Source organism: Odocoileus virginianus, chromosome 16 (assembly GCF_023699985.2).
Source record: "Odocoileus virginianus isolate 20LAN1187 ecotype Illinois chromosome 16, Ovbor_1.2, whole genome shotgun sequence".
NCBI classification, from domain to species: domain Eukaryota; kingdom Metazoa; phylum Chordata; class Mammalia; order Artiodactyla; family Cervidae; genus Odocoileus; species Odocoileus virginianus.
In genome coordinates this window covers 18,712,763-18,731,359 of record NC_069689.1, presented here as the reverse complement: position 1 = coordinate 18,731,359, position 18,597 = coordinate 18,712,763, and the positions used below count along the sequence as shown (strand labels likewise).

The following is an 18,597-nucleotide window of genomic DNA, read 5'->3' as shown; positions in this document are numbered from 1 at the left end:
CAGCTTCTGCATATGAAAAGCAGAGATGTGGATATCTTAGCCACGGGTTTGTTGTAAAGATGAAATAAAATGACATGCATAAACCCTATAGCAGATGTCAGTGTCCCACCTCTGAGCAACTTTGGAGGTTACCAATAGACAGTTCACATACATGCCAACAGCTTCCAGTGTTTCTCTGCCTGGCAGTGATGGTTTGCTTGGCCCCTTCTTAGAGCAGACAGGAAGTCAGCGTCTCCAGGAGAGGCCTTCAGTGAGGAAAGGGATTCAACAGGTAATATCCCAGAGTCCTTGCCCCAGTGGAAAAATCCTAGGGTATGCCCTAGACAGTTTCTCAAGAAGTCCCAGCTGGACTGAGTCTCCAGTGCACTCAGTAGTAACTTGCTTATCAATATTCATTTCATTGTCTTTGGGCTTTTTTTTTCTTTTCCTTGTCTCACTTTCCTTCTCCCTTATTGCTAAAATCACTTCCAAATGATGCATTCTCAGATTGTGGTCTTAGGGCCTGCTTTTGGGGAAATCCAAACAAAGACAAGCATCAAACCCAGTGCCTGGTTCCTTGAAAGGGACCCAACCAGCACCATACAGGGTTCCTCCTAAGAACCACAGCCCAGAAATTATTTGAGTGGTTATTTTCTCAATCCTCCCAACAGAAGTGCATAATTTCTATCATGCTAGATGCATGCAAGAGACACTCATTCATGAGGAATGCCTTAGGGTGTTTGGGCTCCATTCTCTTGTTCAAACTCCATCTGTAAGCAAGTATGATAACGGCACCTACTCCATAGGGCTACTGCGTAAAACTCTTAGAACAGTGCCCGGTTCTAAGTTTTCAGCAAAAGTTAGCTGTTGGCATCACCCCCAAGGGTTGGTTGGTAGAGAATACGCACTGTCCTCCAGTATCCCAGCTTCCTTTTGCAATCAGCACCTGTGACTGCCCAGTCTCCCCCAAAACTAGGTGTGTCCATGTGCCCAAGTCCTAGCCAATGGGTTGTGAGAAGTGATACAGGCAAAGTCTGCATCAGAACCTTACAAAGAAGCTGCTTGGCCTCCATCTACCCTTTGCCCACTTTGAGACAGTTGAGAAATAATGGCAACTGGAACAGCTGCCTTGATATCAAAATATATGTTGAGGATAACAGAGCCACCCTATAAATCCTAAGTGGGGCCATTGTGGGAGGGATAAATAAGACCCCATCTTATTTCATAGTATTTTAGAGTTTTTCCTTCCAGTCACTTCTCCTCACTTAACCGATCCAGCCCAAAGACAAATATGGGGTCAGCAGATGTGAGATTTTGTCTTCTTTCTCTTATCCATTGTGTTGACCACGTGTCCAGCACTGTGCCAGAAACTAAAATCAAAAGATGAGCAGGATGCAGACCAAATCCCAAGGAGCTCAACGTGTAATGAGATAGAAGGATCAAGAGGCAAAAAACGCCAGCCTTCTGTGATAAATGCTCACACAAGTGTTGTGGAGGCAGAGAGGAGGGAGCAATTAGCTCAGGTCCTAAAAAGGATGGAAGCATTTGCCAGGCTATAGGGGAGGGAGTGGGATGGTGATGGGAGGCATTCCAGGGAGTGGTAACAGCACGTGAGAAATCATGAGAGATGGGGGTGATGCAGGGAAACATGGACATCTGAGCAAAACGAGCTCTAGGTCCGACTTTACCATTCACTGGCCTTATAACACCCTGCAGGCTCATGCTAGTATCCTGGGTCAGTTTCCATATCTGCAAAGTAGAATTAAAAAGTCCTGCTCTAACTTAGGCTTAGGGGTACTGTAAGAGCTCAATGATGGAATGTTTAGAAGAGCTTATAAAGAATGGTGCAAATGCTAATCACTGGCATCATCACTTGTAAAGCTTAGTTTGGGACATTTTTGCATGTTGGTTACACTCAGCTTCAGGGAGGCAAATAGGCTTTGGGAGAGGAACTAGTGCTCCAAGGAAGGTGGCAGGAGCTCTGAAACTTCCCAGGAGAAAAACCACTTAGCTTGGAGAGTGGTTCAACTTTCTTCATGGCTTTTGGGCAATGCACATCAAATGTCCTAAAATGTCCATTTTCTTTGACCAAGAAGTTCACCCTCTGTTACATGAAATGATACAAAAGAATTGCAAATTCTGCAGAGGTTCGTGCACAAGGTTGCATGCTGCAAACCTCTGCACCACATTCAGGATGACCTACATCTGAAGGGCCTGAGGTCCTTAGGCTTTCAGTGTGTTCAGCTGAAGTTTTCCACTGGGAACCGTCCTTCACCAATGGAGCAGCCTAAACAGAGACTATAGAACAAACACTTTGTCTATTTTTGGCATTATTTGATTATTTTTAATGACTGAGTAACATTCCATTATGTAAACATACCACATCTTCTTTATCCATTCGTCTGTCAGTGGACGTTTATTTCCATGTCTCGGCTATTTTAAATAGTGCTGCTATGAACACGGGGATATATGTATCTTTTCAAATTACATAATTTTGCCTGGGTATATGCCTAGGAGTTGGGTTGCTGGATCATATGGTAACGCTATGTTTTAGTTTTTTGAAGAACTGTCCATAGTGGCTGCACCAATTTACATTCCCATCAGCAGTCATAGATCAAAAGTTTGTTAAAATTGATTTTTATTGGAGTATAGTTGCTTTACAACGTTGCATTAGTTTCTGCTGCACACCAAAGTGAATCAGTCATACATATGCACATATCGCCTCTTTTTTCAGTTTTCCCTCCCATTTAGGTGACCATAGAGTACTGGGCAGAAGTCCCTGTGATATACAGTAGGTTCTTATTAGCCATCTATTTTATACACAGTAGTGTATAGAACCCTGGAGAAGGCAATGGCAACCCACTCCAGTATTCTTGCCTGGAGAATTCCACAGACAGGGGAGCCTGGTAGGCTACAGTCAATGGGATCGCAAAAAGGTGGACACAATTGAGTGACTAACACTTACTTATTTAGTGTATAGAACATATACTTTAAAATGATCAATACTGTCTGGGTCGTGGGAGCACGGGTGATGTTCTGTATTTCTGTGCATTTCCAAGTTTTTGAGACAGACTCCATGTTACTGTTCAGCTCTAGTTTCCAGACCGTTTCCCCTCTGTCTCCCTCCGATTGCTCCCTCTGGGCATTTGGACTTGCGGTCCTTCTACCTGGAGGCCTCTGCCCCTGGAACACACCATCCCTCCCCCACCAACTTCAGGGCTTTGCTGAAATGTCACTTCTTTGGTGAGGCCTCCTTAGATCCACCTGATTTAAAATATAAGCCAACTCCTCCCCCAGCTCACAGTCCCCCCTTCCCTGCTTCATTTTTGTCCACAGCATTTGTTCCCACCTGACATACTTCGCATACCTACAACAGCTGAGCGCTGCTCTGAGGTGTTCCAAGCACGTGTGTGCTGTTCTCTCTGTGTGTGCTCAGTCTTTGCAACCCCACGGACTGTAGCTCACCAGGCTCTAAGTGTGTAGTAGGTGACTAACAAGTAGTAGTTAAATGGATGACTAAATGCATGAACAAGACCATTTCAGTTTCTTCTGGCTTCTGCCAGGTTCTCCTTTGGGGTGGGAGTGGGCACAGGCGTGGGGCAGGTGGTGGGAAGTAGCAGCAGCAGATGGGAGGGGAGGGTTACAGGAAGAAGGTGGGGCTCTTAAATGATGCCACACCGAAGGCCAGATACCAGCTTCTCTATGTTGGGGGGCCACGTGGCAAAGGGCTCTCAATGTGGCCCCCAGGTTGAGAGCAATATTTGTGACCAGAACATAAGGGCCCCAGGGCAGAGAGAAATAAACCAGGAAACCAGCCTTATACACAAAGACCCAGGTTTTGAGAATACTCAAGAGAAGGTAGAGGCTTCCCCGGTGGCTCAGTGGTAAAGCATCTGCCTGCAATGCAAGGAGACACAGGAGACTCGGGTTCAATCCCTGGGTGGGAAGATCCCCTGGAGGAGGAAACGGCAACCCACTCCAGTATTCTTGCCTGAAGAATCCCATGGACAGAGGAACCTGGTGGGCTGTAGTCCATGGGGTCACAAAGAGTTGGGCATGACTGAGCATGGACACATACGTACATACAAGAGAAGGTAGGAGCTATTCTCAAACACACACATGGGTAACCAGCCACAAGAAGGTGACCCTAAGAAGTTGCACTAGGTCTCCTGAGTAGAAGTTACAAGGGCTCCTATTTTGGTTTGGGGTCAAGAACTGTTCCCTTCTCCTCCCTTGCCACCCTCCATGAGGGCTGTCCAACAATGGCCAGAGTCCAGGCTTCACTTGTTCATGGGTTGAACTTTTAATCAGTGCATTCAACAGCTATCAATTAAGTGGATTTACTCTGTGTCAAGGGTCCTGCTTGGGACTTTGAAAGCAATGAAGACTAAACATTATTCTAATAAATAAATACATATACAACTAGAAACTGTGAAAGCACAAAACTGGGTTGCCAGAGAGAGATCTAATTCAGACAAGGGGTCAGGGACCTCTAGATTTTTGAGGGAGCCCAGAATGGTGAGCATGCCTCCAGCCAGTGAGATGAAGGAAGCCCCCCTCCAAAGGCCCTCAGAAGTAAGGAGTGACGTGTTAGAATTGGCGGGGACCTCAGCGCACTTTGGAGGAACAGGAGGTCCAGAGACTGGAAGTGACTTGCCCACAGACACAGAGCAGGTCGGTGGAGCCGACGAGAGTTGGACGATCAGCTGAGTCCCCTGTGCCACCTCCTGAAGTCAGATGTCCGCCTGGCTGCCTCACCCACGAACTGTGTGCTATGGGGGCCACCCGCAACAGGGACGGGGTAGGAGGTGAAGCTGGGGGGGCGGGGCGAGCTGCTGCCAGACCCCCGGAGGGATGGGGAATGGGGTAGGGGCGGGTCCGATGACGTCATTTCCGGGGTACGGGGTATATAAGCGGGGCGCGAGCATGCCCCACTGCTGCAGTGCCCGAGCCCAGTGCGGAGGGCTGTTCTACAGACAGAGGCACACGGAGACCTTGCGCCACCATCCACCCCCCCATCCCGCGCCAGTGTCGCCGCAGCCCGTCCGGAGCGAGCAGTCCAGCAGTCCTTCGCCCGAGCGCGCTCCGTGGCCGGCTCCAGACCGCCAGCTGCTTGGCGCCCCGGCTTCGCCATGCGCTCCGCCGCGGTCCTGGCGCTTCTTCTCTGCGCGGGGCAAGGTGAGCGAGCGCGGGCCCTTGGGGGAGAGGTTCCTGGACGCCCCGACTGCCCTGCGGTCCAGGCACCGCGCAGCGCCGCGTGCCCCTCCATCCCTTCCCTCCGGCGCGGCGAGTTTTCAGCGCCACGGACAGCGCCCCGCCTCCCACCTGACCCCGCAGAGTGGCCTCGGCGCAAAACCCGCAGACCTGACTCTTTGACTCCGACTCCCGACCCCGCGGGACAGGGCTCCCTGTCGCCCCCACCCCACGTCTGGGCTGCTTCGGGGCCAGCGCCGGCTCTGCGCTGTGGCTGGCCAAGGTCATCTGGGGAGATGGGAGGACCGCTGTTGGCTCCCCTGTTCTCCCTTCTTCCTCCTGCTCCCCACCGTCTGTCTGCCCTTGACTTCTGCCTCTCCCAATCCTCCTCCTCCATCTCTTCCGCTCACCTCACTCTCTTTTCCATCACCTCTGGGGTCTCTCTGCCTCTCCCTCATCCTCCCCCCACCTCAGTCCCACCCAGCCACTGGCCTGTTTTCATAACTCTTGGCTTCTGCTCCCACACCCCCTCCAGAGCATAGCTTTCCCAAAGGGAAGGATTAAGGCTCTCAGTGCAGCCTGTGGGAGCCACCCCCATGAGGGTAGCAGTTGGGAAGGGAAATAAAACCAGCTCTACATCTCATTTGAGTGGGGGTGGTGTTAGGGAGGAGCATTGGGGTGAACGGGCCCCTGATGAACCCGGTCTGGAAGGACTGGGTTCTCCCCTCAGAGCAGAGGAGTGACCCCCGCTCTATTTTTCTTCCTAGTCATTGCCCTGCCTGTGAACAGCCCCATGAATAAAGGGGACACTGAGGTAAGAAGGGGCGTGGGTTTGCCCTGGGATGGGGGGGGCAGAAGACCCCAGTGGACCCCTCAAAGCCAGATCTTGGGCAGCTGCAGGAGTCTGGCATCAAGCCAGGAGCCAGCACTGCGGCTGCTGAGCCTGGGGACAGCTTGCAAAAGAAGATGTCAAAGTCTGCTTGATTTCCCTGCTTGCCTGCTGCGGGGCCTTCCCCGGCCTCCTTTGAGCTGGGTGTGCAACCCAGCGGGACCTGTGTCTTACCCACTGGGCCCAGGGGCCAGGCCCACTGTCTTGAACACTCCAAATCTTGTAGGCCCGCCATGGGCTGGTGGGGGTGACTTCTCTGAGGTTGTAGTTGTCCACTGTCCTGTGAGAACAGTCTTCATCTGCCTGGCTCCGGCCTCCCCGTTTGCTCTTCCCCAAGGCTCTGCCAGCAATACACCCACCCCATCCCACAGTTCCTAAAGCCCTGGCTCTCTCAAAGGACCACAACAAAAACATTCTTGATCATGGCTCCTGCACCCAGGCCAGTTGGGGCTTCTGGTGGAGGTCACCCAAGAAAGGACTTGGAAGACATTGATGGGGGCTTCTGTGGCCAGCAAGAGACACTCTGTGTTGGGCATATTCCCAAAATTGATTCACGTCTGAGTTGGGACTGTTTTTCCAGCTTCTGATGTTCACAGATATCTCCACTTGTGAATTAGAGAAATTCTACTCCCTGCCTTTTCAGGAACTGTTTTCTTTAGAGAGGCTATAGTTGAAATCCAAAGCATCAAAGAGATTTCAACCTCAATGTGCTCATTTAAAATTTCCTATTCACTAGTTACAGACAGGCCTAAATTGAAAAAACCGCTGCCACTCATTGTAGCTGTGTCATCTTAGGAAAAATCCCTTGAATTCTCTGAGCTTTCCCTTTTTTTGCTATAATGATATTTCCTTTGAGGGAAGTTGTAAGGAATGAAAAAAAAAAAGTAGCTCATTCATGTCTGACTCTTAGCAACCCCATGGACTATACAGTCCCTGGAATTCTCCAGGCCAGAATACTGGAGTGGGTAGCCTTTCCCTTCTCCAGGGGATCTTTCCAACCCAGGGATTGAACCCAGGTCTCCTGCGTTGCAGGCAGATTCTCTACCAGCTGAGCCACCAGGGAAGCCCTGGTAAGGAATAGGACTCCTGCAAATTGCTGACACATAGTTGGTCCTCAGTAAATAAGCATTTTTATTCATAGCCTAGAGCTTCCTTTCCTGACCTCCCCATCATTCTTGGGACCTATACCCAATTTGTCTCTCCCAGAATCTGTCCTCATGGACTGGTGGTTATCTGATATTCCCAGTGCAAGGTCTGTGGTTGCAGGAAGGGTGCAGGCTATAAGCCATTCCTTGCCGGATTCCTTATGGGAGACACTTTGGCCATCATATTTTCAGCTGCCTGGGTCAGAGACACCAGAGCAGCTGGTGAAGACCTGCATGTTCTATCTAGGATGCCATGACTACTGTAGAGCCTGTCTGCCAGTTTGCTATCCTGGATCCTTGAACGGGTTGCCTTGGCATCCCATAGACACAGCCTTCCACCCCCTCACTCCTCACTGTGTTGCCTGATGCTTGTCTGACACTTCCTGCTCCTCTGCCCAGCTCTAGGCAGCTGAAGCAGGCTGGAAATTGCGAATCCCTCCCTGACTGTGTCTGGCACTCCATGCGTTAGAGTATTCCCCCATCTGTGCCCCATCACCCTGGGAGGGGAGTCAGAAGGTCTTATCACTCACATTTTACAGAGGTGGAAATTGAGGCTTAGCGAGGTCAAGTCGCTTGCCCAAGATCACACAGCTAGGATGCCACACTACAGTTGGCACCATCTTCAAATATCATCCGTTTATCAGCTGTCTGATTATCCATAGCACCTTGCTGGCCACTGGACAAGACTTTCAGAGAAATGGCTGCTGTTGGCCTGGGATGGGCATCCGGATATAGTAGATGTATGCCCACATCCAACCAGGGAATTCACCCGGTGGGTGAATATGGAGCCAGGCTGTGAGGCTGTCACTCCCTGCATGTGAGAACCCCACAGATATTTAGAGACAGTTTTCCAAGTCTTGTTTCCAGGCAGGAAAGAGCCAGGAAAGGTCTTTGTTCTCCTCTGGGTGGTCCAGAAAGGCTTCCTGGAGATGGCTGACCTTTGGGGCATCTACAAGACTAAAGTACTTTTGCAGGGCTACACCTCTAATGTCCAGGAGCAGCTTCCCCATTTGTAGAGAAACACTTGGGATGAGAGGGTGCAGGGTACCCACCCCCACTTTAGAGGGGCTCCTGCTGGCCAGGTAGTTGGAGTGCCTGGCACTTGGTAAGCACTGTGTGTGGATTTTTAGTATTACTGCTATTATTGTCTGGCTTAGAAAGCACAGCTGTGCCCCTGAGCTAGGTATCCATGGACTCCTGAAGACAAAAGTGAGCGTCATTATGTCCTCCTTAGAAATTTGCCTTGGAAGTGCCAGGGGCTGAGCTCCATGCCCAGACCAGCCCCAACTGGCCTCATTCTGTTCCCAGGTGATGAAGTGCATCGTCGAGGTCATTTCTGACACGCTGTCCAAGCCCAGTCCCATGCCGGTCAGCAAGGAGTGTTTTGAAACACTTCGAGGAGGTACGGGCCAGGCTCGGGGTGAGGGGCTGCTGCCTGCAGGGCTGGGAGGCAAGGACATGAGTGTGTGGTTTTTGCTGGAAATCAACAATTTAATTAAGTAGTCACTGACCATGTGCCTACCTTAGCCAGGTCTGTGCTGAGGTCTGAGTGGTACAGAGAGATGAAGAGCTAACAGCCCATGTGTGCCTGGAGCTTAGTCTAGCAGAGGGGAGTGATATGAACACAGTTAACTAGAATTCTGGGCAGAATGAAACCAGGGCTGGGAACAGCAAGCCTGCAGAATGTGAGCTCCCTGTGGATGAAGATTTTGTGTGCTAAATCCCCAGGGTTGAGGACAACCACTGGCATCTGGGTAGCCTGTAGATATGTGATAAATAAAGGAACACCAAGGGCGGGTGAGCATGATAATAGCAAAGCTTTTGCAAGGAGGCAGTCAGTGTTGGCTGGATCCAACATTAGCATTAGGATTGGGATTTAAGAGAAAAGTGGGAAATCAGTAGGTAGCAAAATGAAGAAAAGGGTACTCCAGGTGAAGTAGACAGCACTAGCAAAGGCACAGAGATGCAAAAACAGCTTGTGTTTAGAGACATTGCTGTATCACTGCAGGAGATGCCATCTCTTGGCAGAAGTCTGGGTGCAGGGACAGTGGCTGACCTTCCTGATGCGATAGCAAACTTGGGAAGGAAGTCATTTCAGAAGTGTTATCTCCAGACCCAATCTTGCTGCTACCACCAGGGTTTTGAATTTCCAGAATAAATTCCTTGTGCTCAGCTGAAAATATTGATGGCAATCTCTTTCTTGGCTGTCTTCTGGAAACCACCCGTAACGACTCCCCTTCATTGCAGATGAGCGGATCCTCTCAATCCTGCGACATCAGAATTTGCTGAAAGAGCTCCAAGACCTCGCTCTCCAAGGTATTTTCCAACCACTGCACGTGAATTTGGGTGAATTCCAGTACCTAAGAGTCAGAAAAATGATGGTGGAAGGTTGAGTGAGGTCTTCTTTCTGATCCTCACTTAGCACCTTTTTGTTATAGGGTGGTAAGGTGGGGTCCTCTGTGCCACTTGGCCCAATCTATCATTCATACACTTAAAGAGATCAAGGCCCAGAGAGGTTGAGTAGCCTGTCCAAGATCACACAATAAGTTAAGGACATCCCAAGACCAGGTGCAGCTCTTCTAAAATCCTGTGGTCTCTGGAGTTCAGCCATGTTAGAGGGGACACTTTCAAGACTAGATTACAGAGAGGACTTCTTTTCTCTGTTTAATGGGAAAGAAATTGGTCTCCAGGAGAGAGCAGGGGCCCCTTTGCCCTTGTGAGCTTCTGCTCAAAGCAGAGATGGGAGAAGCAGAGTCTTGCTTACCCCAAAACACAGCCCAGACATCCAATGTGCTTTCAGAGTGAGGTGTGTCTTTCTCCAAGAGGTTAACAAAAATCTACTGATGCTGTTGGGAATGGAGTGATTTTGTGAGGTAGTGAGCTCCTTGTCACTGAAGATATTCAAGCAGAGCCCAGATAAGATACTGGGAATGGAGGGTTAGGCTGATGTCATCCCACGGAGTTAGCTACTCTGCCCAGCCCCAGGCTGCTCCCCGGGTTCCTGTGCGGCACAGAAGGCCTCCCTGGAAGGAAATGGGTCCTGGGTTCTGCCCTGCACCTCCCTGAGGGAGGGGGCTATTTACTTGGGGGTGGGGACATGGGCTTTCTCCAGCCTCTGTCTGAGAATGGGCCCTCGAGCAGGAGTCTCGTATCTCCCTGCAAAGAAAGTAAAGGCTCATCTTCAGGGCTTGGCTTGGGTGGGGTGGGCTGGGGTGGAAGGCGCAAAGGCTGCCCAGGGCTCAGGGAAGACCCCTACTCTGAGGCCTCTGGGGCAGACTGGGCCACATCTACGAATGGAGAACGATTTGGGGGAAGAGGCAAGTGAAAATAACCACAGCTGGAAGGCTCCCTGAGGCCTTCCCCAAGTTAGCACACCGTTGTTCCTCTCGCTCACTTGTCCTAGAAGACAGACATCCACTGCACGTGGTTGCTAGGATACAATATGGTAATTTTTAAAATTAATTATTGAATGACTGGCGTTATATTTAAATAATTAAATAATGTCAGTGAAGACTATGATAGGAAGATGTGTTCTGAAACATCTGTTTACACACATACACATGTGTGTGTGTTCAATATAAACGGTGTCCAATATATAGGTACATTGTTCTTTTATGTTAAAAGAGGATGAGATAAATCTACATGTTTGTCCATCCGTCCATCCATCTAGCTATCCACCGACTCCCTCTTCTGTATTCTCATAATGTCTTCTGCACACCTCTATCCTAGCATTTATGATGCAACCACCCTGTTTTATAGATGAGCACCCAAGTCTTGGATTACCCAGGTCACCTAAGGTCATAGAGCAAAGAATTAACCAGGAGGTGTGAACCTTGGTTGGCCAGGGTCCAGATCTGGGCATAATCCCTGGTCTACCTTCACCATGTCAGGCACCTCTGGCCACCCCAGAAATTCCCATCATAGGAAAACCAGCATTGGCTGCAGAGTTGGCTTGGCCAGGGCCACCATCAAGAAGCAGGGGTGGGTGGAGATGGTCAGAGGAGGCAGCGCAGCCTGGGCTGATGCAGGAAGAAGGGTCTTATGCTGACCTTGGGCTTGGATGCAGACAGGTGTTTGGCCTGGGCTTATGGGGGTCCATGGGGACAGGTGTTGCCTGAATCAGGAGCCCCCACGAGGGGACAAGCAGTCACTGTTGCCTCCTGCTGCAGGGTCCCCTAGCCCAGGGGTCCCCAATCTCTGGGCTGCACAGCTGGAAGTGAGAGCAGGCAAGCGAGTGAAGCATCATCTGTATTTACAGCTGCTCCCTATCGCTCACATTACTGTCCAAGCTCCGCCTCCTGTCAGATCTGCGGAGGCATTAGATTCTCTTTAGAGCGCGAACCCTACTGAGCTTGAATCATCCCCAAACCATCCTCCCATTGACCTGATCTATGGAAACGTTGTCTTCCACGAAATCAATCCCTGGTGCCAAAAAGGTTGGGGACTGCTGACCTAGCTACCAGCCAGGTCCTGAGGGTTCCCCACTCCCTGCTCCTGCTCCTGGAGCCCTCAACTGAGTCTTCACTACTCCATGAGGCAGCAAGCAGGGAGCGTTCTTACTTCGCAGGTGAGAAGTGGAGTCTGGAGAGGTGATGGGGTCGTGTGATGGGCCCTAGCTGGGAGGGGGCGGCGAGCCCTCCCCTCCCGCCCCCCGCCCCTGCCCCCTCAATCTCTCACTGGGTAGGCCCAGACAGGCCCAGTTTTACAGATGAGGAAAGAGAGGCCTCCATTCTCACAGCCAAACATGCGGGGCTTAGACCAAATGGGACACTTTTCTCGTTTTCTTATCCAGGAGCCAAGGAGCGGACACATCAGCAGAGGAAGCACAGCAGTTACGAGGATGAACTCTCAGAGGCGCTTGAGAAGCCGAATGACCAGGCTGAGCCGAAAGGTCAGTGCCGACCCGTCTGGCCAGAGACCAGGGGAAGGAGAATGAAGAGAACAGTGATTACAATAGACTGAGGGTCCCAAGGAGTCAGAAGCCCCTCCTTTGGGTCCTGGAAGGAAGCTCTTATTTCCTTCTCTTTCCAAATGGGGAAACTTGAGTCCCAGGGAGGTTGAAGCACCTTTCCAAGGTGTAACTGGAGATGGAACGTCTCACTCCGCAGCCCTTGGTGGGTCGTATCTGCCCACCCCAGGCGCTGGCACTCGGGCAGGAGCCCTGGCAGGTGGGCGGCTTTGACTCTTCCCAGTGGCCGAGGCAGTGCCTGTCCTCCAGGGAATTTAGTGGTTCCCTGGCATAGCCTAGGGGCAGCAAGATCCCAGAGGAGTAGGTGTGAAATACTAAATGAATCTCGATCATCTTTTTTTTTTTTTTTTTACTGCTTTGGGTTTTGGTTGCAGCATGTGGGCTTTCTCCTAGTTGGGGTGAATGGGGGCTACTCTCGAGTTGCGGTGTGCAGTAGTTTTAGCACACGGACTTAGTTGCCTCACAGAATGTGGGATCTTCTCAGACCAGGGATTGAACCCATATCCCCTGCACTGGCAGGCGGTTGCTTAACCACTGGACCACAAGGAAAGTCCTGGATCATCCTTCTTGAAAACAGAGAGCTTTTAGGGGTCACAGAGATCATGGTTTAGGTCAGAGGGATGCTCTGTTAAACTCACCTTTCTGGCTAGAAACAGTCACACGCTTGTCCTCGCAGCCCTGCTGTTTGCACGGGGAAGGTGAGTGAACAGGGCCATTTCCTCAAAGCAGGGACCTCAGCGGTCATCCGTCGGGGCTGAGAGGGGAATCCTGCCCGCGTGCCCTCACATGGGCCAGGGCTCTCACACTAGTGGCTGCTTGAGGCACGGCAGGGGCTCACATGTTCTGGTTCCATGGAAACGAGTGTCTGGCTGACCCTGGTTGTCTGCCATGGGCTGTAGGAGAGGGAATAGGGTAGCATTCACTGGGGAGACAGCCATATGTCAGTGCAAAGGGCACCCTGTACTTGGCATTCGGAGGTTTGGGTTCAAGACTCAGCTCTGCCATCTGAGCACAGACATGTCACCTTACCTTTCTAAGGGTTGGTTTGAGTTTCTGTAAAGTATGCATGGGAGCACTTCCACCTGGAGTCCTGGAGTCAAATGGTGGAATGGACTTGGTAGTGACTTGTTCGACAGTAATCATTTCTAGCAATGGGAGGGATTTTTACTAGATGAAAAGCTGTCTTCAAAGCAGGTACAAGTAAATACCTTTTAATGAAAGCTGACAAATACTGAGGAATTGAATACTTTCACAGGAGGCTCAAGATAGAATGCTTGCAGAAGGGAGAAGGACGTCACAGTAATGGTGCCCATTACACAGAGAGGTTAAGGAACTTGCCCAAGATCACACAGCAGTTCATCTGCTGTCTTAATTTTAAATTCAGGGCTCTAGCTTCTGGGGTCATTTTCAAGGGGTCATCACATCCTCCTTCGAGAGGTAGAATTACAAAGAAAGAAACACAGTCCCATTGTGCTGAGGTCAAACCCAGACATGGAGAGAGCAACCCTAATTATCTCATGTGTGTGTTGGGTTGGGCTTGCTGGAAGCCTAGAGATACAGTGACTAAGATCTGAAATTGGGCCCGGGGGAGATTCGATGTGCAGCCTGGTCCTCAGGGCCTGACTTTGCTCTGTTGTTTCTGTAGAGGGGACAGAAGAGGTGTCCTCCAAGGATGCTGCAGAAAAAAGAGACGATTCTAAAGAGGTGGAGAAGAGTGATGAAGACTTGGACGGAGACAGGCCTCAGGCCTCCCCAGAGCTTGGGCCAGGGTCCAAGGTTGAGGAGGACAACCAGGGCCCTGGGGAGGAGGAGGAGGCCCCCTCCAACGCCCACCCCCAAGCCAGCCTCCCCAACCCAAAACACCCAGGCCCGCAGGCCGAGGAGGACAGTGAGGGCCCCTCCCAGGGTCCAGCCAGCAGGGAGAAGGGCCTGAGTGCAGAGCAAGGGAGGCAGGCAGAGAGAGAAGAGGAGCAGGAGGAGAAGGGGGAGGAGGCCGAGGCTGGAGAGAAGGCCGTCCCGGAGGAAGAAAGCCCCCCCACCGCAGCATTTAAACCCCACCCCAACCTCGGCGGCAAGGAGACGCAGAGGGGTGAGACTGTGTTTGATATTTCAGACTTCAGCAGATATGTTGGGGAGAGGGGGATGAGTGGGAGGGCGGTGCCCTGATCCATAATCTCATTCCACCTTCTCAACAACCCTGAAAGGTAGCTATTATTCCCATTTGCCAGATGGGAAACCAAGGCTCAGAGAGGTTAAGTAATTTTCCCTTGGTCACACAGCTGATTTGTAGTAAACACAGATTCCATCCCAAGCTTATCTGGTTCCAAAACCCTGCATCTCTCAATAGTCCACGGAGCCCCTCTCCACCCCCAGGAGGGGAGAGGGGCTTTGCAGGGTGAGTGGGTGGGATTTGGGAACCGAAGAGCAGCATGATGGGAGGGAAAAGGCTGGTCTCGGGACACTGTTAGCCTCAACCAGGGATTAGGAAAAGGTCCTGGCTCCCCTTGAGGGCCTGGTCAGGGTCTTTCCTTCCTCCCCAGCCAGGCGATCCCTGGGTCGGGTCTTCTGGGATGAGAGGGCTAAAGGAAGAGGTGACTTGGAGCTTTAAGGGGTCTTGTAAAGCGTGGTGTCGAGGTGGCCTTTCCGTCCAAGGGGAGTCTGTTGTGAGAGGCTGAGCTGGACCGGGTGTACAGGGTCTGTGGTCACAACAGTGGCTACAGAGAGACTTAAGGGAGCGGCAGGGGCCGGGAGAGGTGGCAGCTACTCCCTTATTCTCCCGCTCTTGTCTACCAGCTGCTCCAGGTTGGCCCGAGGCTCTGGCCGTGGATGGAGCCGGGAAGATGGGGGCTGAGGAGGCCAAGCCCCCTGAGGGAAAGGGGGAGCGGGCACACTCCCGGCAGGAAGAGGAGATGGCAGGGGCCCCTCAAGGCCTCTTCCGTGGTGGAAAGAGCAGGGAGCCCGAGCAGGAGGAGCAGCTCTCCAAGGAGTGGGAGGATGCCAAGCGATGGAGCAAGATGGACCGGCTAGCCAAGGAGCTGACGGCCGAGAAGCGGCTGGAGGGGGAGGAGGAGGAGGAGGACCCCGACCGCTCCATGAGGCTCTCCTTTCGGGCACGGGGCTCTGGCTTCAGGGGTCCTGGGCTGCAACTGCGGCGAGGCTGGAGGCCGGGCTCCTGGGAGGACAGCGTGGAGGCCGGCCTGCCCCTCCAGGTGCGCGGCTACCCGGAGGAGAAGAAGGAGGAGGAAGGCAGCGCCAACCGCAGACCAGAGGTTGGTACGGGGTGGGAGCCGGCCCCGGGCCCCGCTGGGGGGCAGCTGCACCCAGACGTGCTGCCTCGCATCCCCGAGGGGACACTGTCCCCTTGGAGTCAGGACTAGAGAGGCACCTGGATAGGGGGCGCTCAGGAGACTGGGAAGGCACAGGAGAAAGGGCATGTGGTGGTGGTGGGCACCCAGGAAAGCTGGCAGACAGGCAGACAGAAACATTCAGATCAGCACACAGAAGCTGAAGAGCTGGTGAGTGAAGCGGATCCTAGAGGCGCTGGGAGGGGCCTTTGTCCTAAAGGCAGTAGGGAGCCTCTGCAGGTTTGGAAGCAGGACAAGGATGGATGGCGTTTAGAGCTTTGAATGGACAGAGCTTTGGAAACTAAAGGACCTGGCGGGGGCTGGCCTGGGAGGGCCACTTGCTGCCTGGGGGAATCCAGGCTCGGGGCATCACTGGCCTTGAGAGCTAGGAGGGCAGGACAGGAGGGGACACTTAGGGACAGGTGGTGTCTGGGGAAGCCCTTCCATTGGCCCAGCCATACCCTCTCCTGACCTCCAGGCAGTTCAACCGCACCCTCTTCCCAGGTTCAGACCCTGCCTCCCGTCCCAATGGCAGAGTGGGGAGGATCTGGTGGTGACGGGTGGGGGAGGCATGGGCATGTGCCAAAAGACCGGGGGTCTACCTCCTCCTAGGCTGGTGACCTTGGCCTGGTCACTCCCCTTCTCTGAGCCTCATTGGTTCCCTCATTTGTGAAATGGGGGTAAGAAGTCCTTTCTGCCCACCTCATTATCATGATCAGAATGCACCCAAGCTTTGAAACCTTGGCCATGCCCAGGGCTACTTGGGAAGCTCAGAGGGGTGTGGAGACATGATACCATGGGAGGGGATGGGTTGGGACTTTGGGGCAGGCTGGCAACACCACCTTGGAGCGGGGGGCAGTCCTTGGTTCAGGCTTTAATTCTCAGGGGGGCATCAGGGCTTTTGGGGGGCTGGGGTGTGTCCGAGGCCCTGGCCCCAGTGTTCTTCTCTGCCCACCCAGAAGACAATATGGCCCTTTCCTCGGGTCCCTAAACCGAGGGGCCTGGGCCTGGGTCCCAGCAGTCTGAGAGGGAGAAGACTCCTTGGCAGCTGGTGCCGAGTGGTCGTCTGCCTGTGTCCCCAGGGACTGAGGGGACAGGGCTTCAGGAAGCAGCCACTTGCCCCCGACCCTTTCCCAAGGCTGGGTACCTGTCATCACTGCCTTTCCCACCCTCAGAAGCTGGGGAGAGCCAGGGGCTCTGAGGGACTGGCTGGCTTCCCTTCTCCACGGGCAGAGGGGCCCTTGGACTACAGGCAGGAGAAATGGGGACCCGAGTCCTAAGGATTGGACAGGACAGGGCCCCCCCCGACTCAGCCCAAAGGTCTTAGAAAAAATGACCCCGGAATCACAGAACTCCTGCCTGGGGGGTTACTCCAAGATAGGGGCCACTAGGGTCCCCATTTCATTGGCAGCCATTGTCTGTCTCTTCTCACTGGGGCCCAGGTAGGGACTCCTGGAAAACCAGCCCTCTTGGTCAAAGCTGGGGTATGGCTGAGTCCTGCTGTGAATCTGAGGGCGTGCTTTTGTGGGTGTCCTCGCCTGCCCTGGACCGTCCTGGCAGCCAGAGCTTGGGGACCCAGTGACGGGGACGGAGGCTGGAGGTCCCGTCCAGGCAGTGCTCACGTCCTCAAGCCTGTGTGCTGGTCCCCTGCCCCTTGGGTAGGGAGGCCTGCAGTAGACAGGACACCCAGGCATGGCCTCACTCAGGAAGCCACTGTCACAGCCTTAGCCTCGGGCTGGGGGCTTCGAAGCAGCTCTGAAAGGCACCAGAGGCTTGGTGTCCCACATGCCTGCCCAGAGCCACTGAGGAGGAGGTGGGCCTGAATAAGAGTCCACCGGGGAAGGTATGAGGTCGGGGCACACACTCTTGCACGCTGGCTTCTCAGAGCAGCGCAGCAGGGCAGCTTCCCTGTCCCCATGAAATAGATGAGGCTCAGAGAGGCAAAGCCACCCATCCGAGGTCACACAGCTAAGCCGGGAGCCAGCAGGCTGACTGCGCGCTCCACGCTCCAGCGCCCGGGTGACTGGCTGTTCTCTCCTAGGACCTGGAGCTGGAGAGCTTGTCGACCATCAAGGCGGAGCTGGAGAAGGTGGCCCACCAGCTGCAGGAGCTGCAGCGGGGCTGAGGCGCCAACTGGCCCCACCAGCCAGGGCCCCGGGACACCCCGAGGGCCCGGCTCTGTTGTCCCTCCTGCAGGTCCCGGCCAGACAGCCCCGGGTGCTGCTTCTGGGAGGGAGGCCGCCCCCAACCTGCCCAAGCCCAGCCCACCCTGTTGCCCCCACGCTCTTTTCCTCCTGCTCCTGACCCCTGCCCCAGTGTGCCCCTCTGCAAGGCAGACCCCCTGCCTTTCAACGATTGTCCTGTCTCTGAACACAGACAGCCTTCTCAAAGTTTCCCTTCCACCATTAGAGCCACTGGGCCTAACTGCAATAAGTACTGACCTTTAGGTGAAAGCTGAGGACTCCTGACTATATTGTGTATGAAATTTATCTAAGGAAAATAAATCTGCTCTGGGCTCTTTCCTGTTTCTCTGAACTTCCCCCATCTTGACTCCAAGTGGGGTGGGATGGATGGATTCAGGCAGAAGGACAAGGGGAGGTTCAGTCCCCCTGGGGTGACTCTGGGCTGCTTTTCAGTCCGGGGATTGGAGGGCAAGTGACACTGCTGCTCAAAACATCTGTTTCCTCATCTGTGAAGTGGGGGTGCTGACACCTGCCCCAAAGTGCATGTGGGATTAAATAACACTTCCCCCATCTGCCAGCCATACGTGAGCCGGGTCAGGCAGGGACGGGGGCTGGTTAGGGAAACAGCCTCTGCTCTGTGCTGGGTAGAGGCCCTGACAGCCCCAGGATAGTACCTGCCACCAAGGCCAAAGGCCCAGCCAGCTCTGGACTTCCTGACTCAGGCCTCTGAACTGCAGACCCCTCCCTCGGCACAAATCTGTCATCTCCTCTGACCTGATACATGCACGGGGCTCTGGGGCATTTGAAGTTCAATGGTTCACTATAGCACGGTAGTCTTAGTCTCAGCTTTGAGAACGATGAAACTGAGGCTCAGAGGATGAGATGACTCATCAAA

At 53.2% G+C, this 18,597-nt stretch overlaps 1 protein-coding gene across 1 annotated transcript; it reads left to right on the top strand.

Moving 5' to 3' along the window:
- Nucleotides 1–4,909: 4,909 nt before the first annotated feature.
- Nucleotides 4,910–18,046, top strand: CHGA (chromogranin A). Its single transcript, XM_020875996.2, has 8 exons — nt 4,910–5,157; nt 5,940–5,986; nt 8,515–8,608; nt 9,454–9,522; nt 11,999–12,097; nt 13,821–14,264; nt 14,969–15,444; nt 17,561–18,046. Exons 1-8 carry the CDS (start codon nt 5,112–5,114, stop codon nt 17,642–17,644), a joined length of 1,359 nt encoding a protein of 452 aa, XP_020731655.2. The 5' UTR covers nt 4,910–5,111; the 3' UTR covers nt 17,645–18,046.
- The last annotated feature ends 551 nt before the right edge of the window (nt 18,047–18,597 follow it).

Bases quoted from the DNA above. Each gene is read 5' to 3' on its own strand.
- CHGA (XM_020875996.2), top strand. From the start codon at position 5,112: ATGCGCTCCGCCGCGGTCCTGGCGCTTCTTCTCTGCGCGGGGCAAG. The intron at 5,158-5,939 runs GTGAGCGAGCGC...TTTTCTTCCTAG, and splicing joins TCTTCTCTGCGCGGGGCAAG to TCATTGCCCTGCCTGTGAAC. The intron at 14,265-14,968 runs GTGAGACTGTGT...CTTGTCTACCAG, and splicing joins CGGCAAGGAGACGCAGAGGG to CTGCTCCAGGTTGGCCCGAG.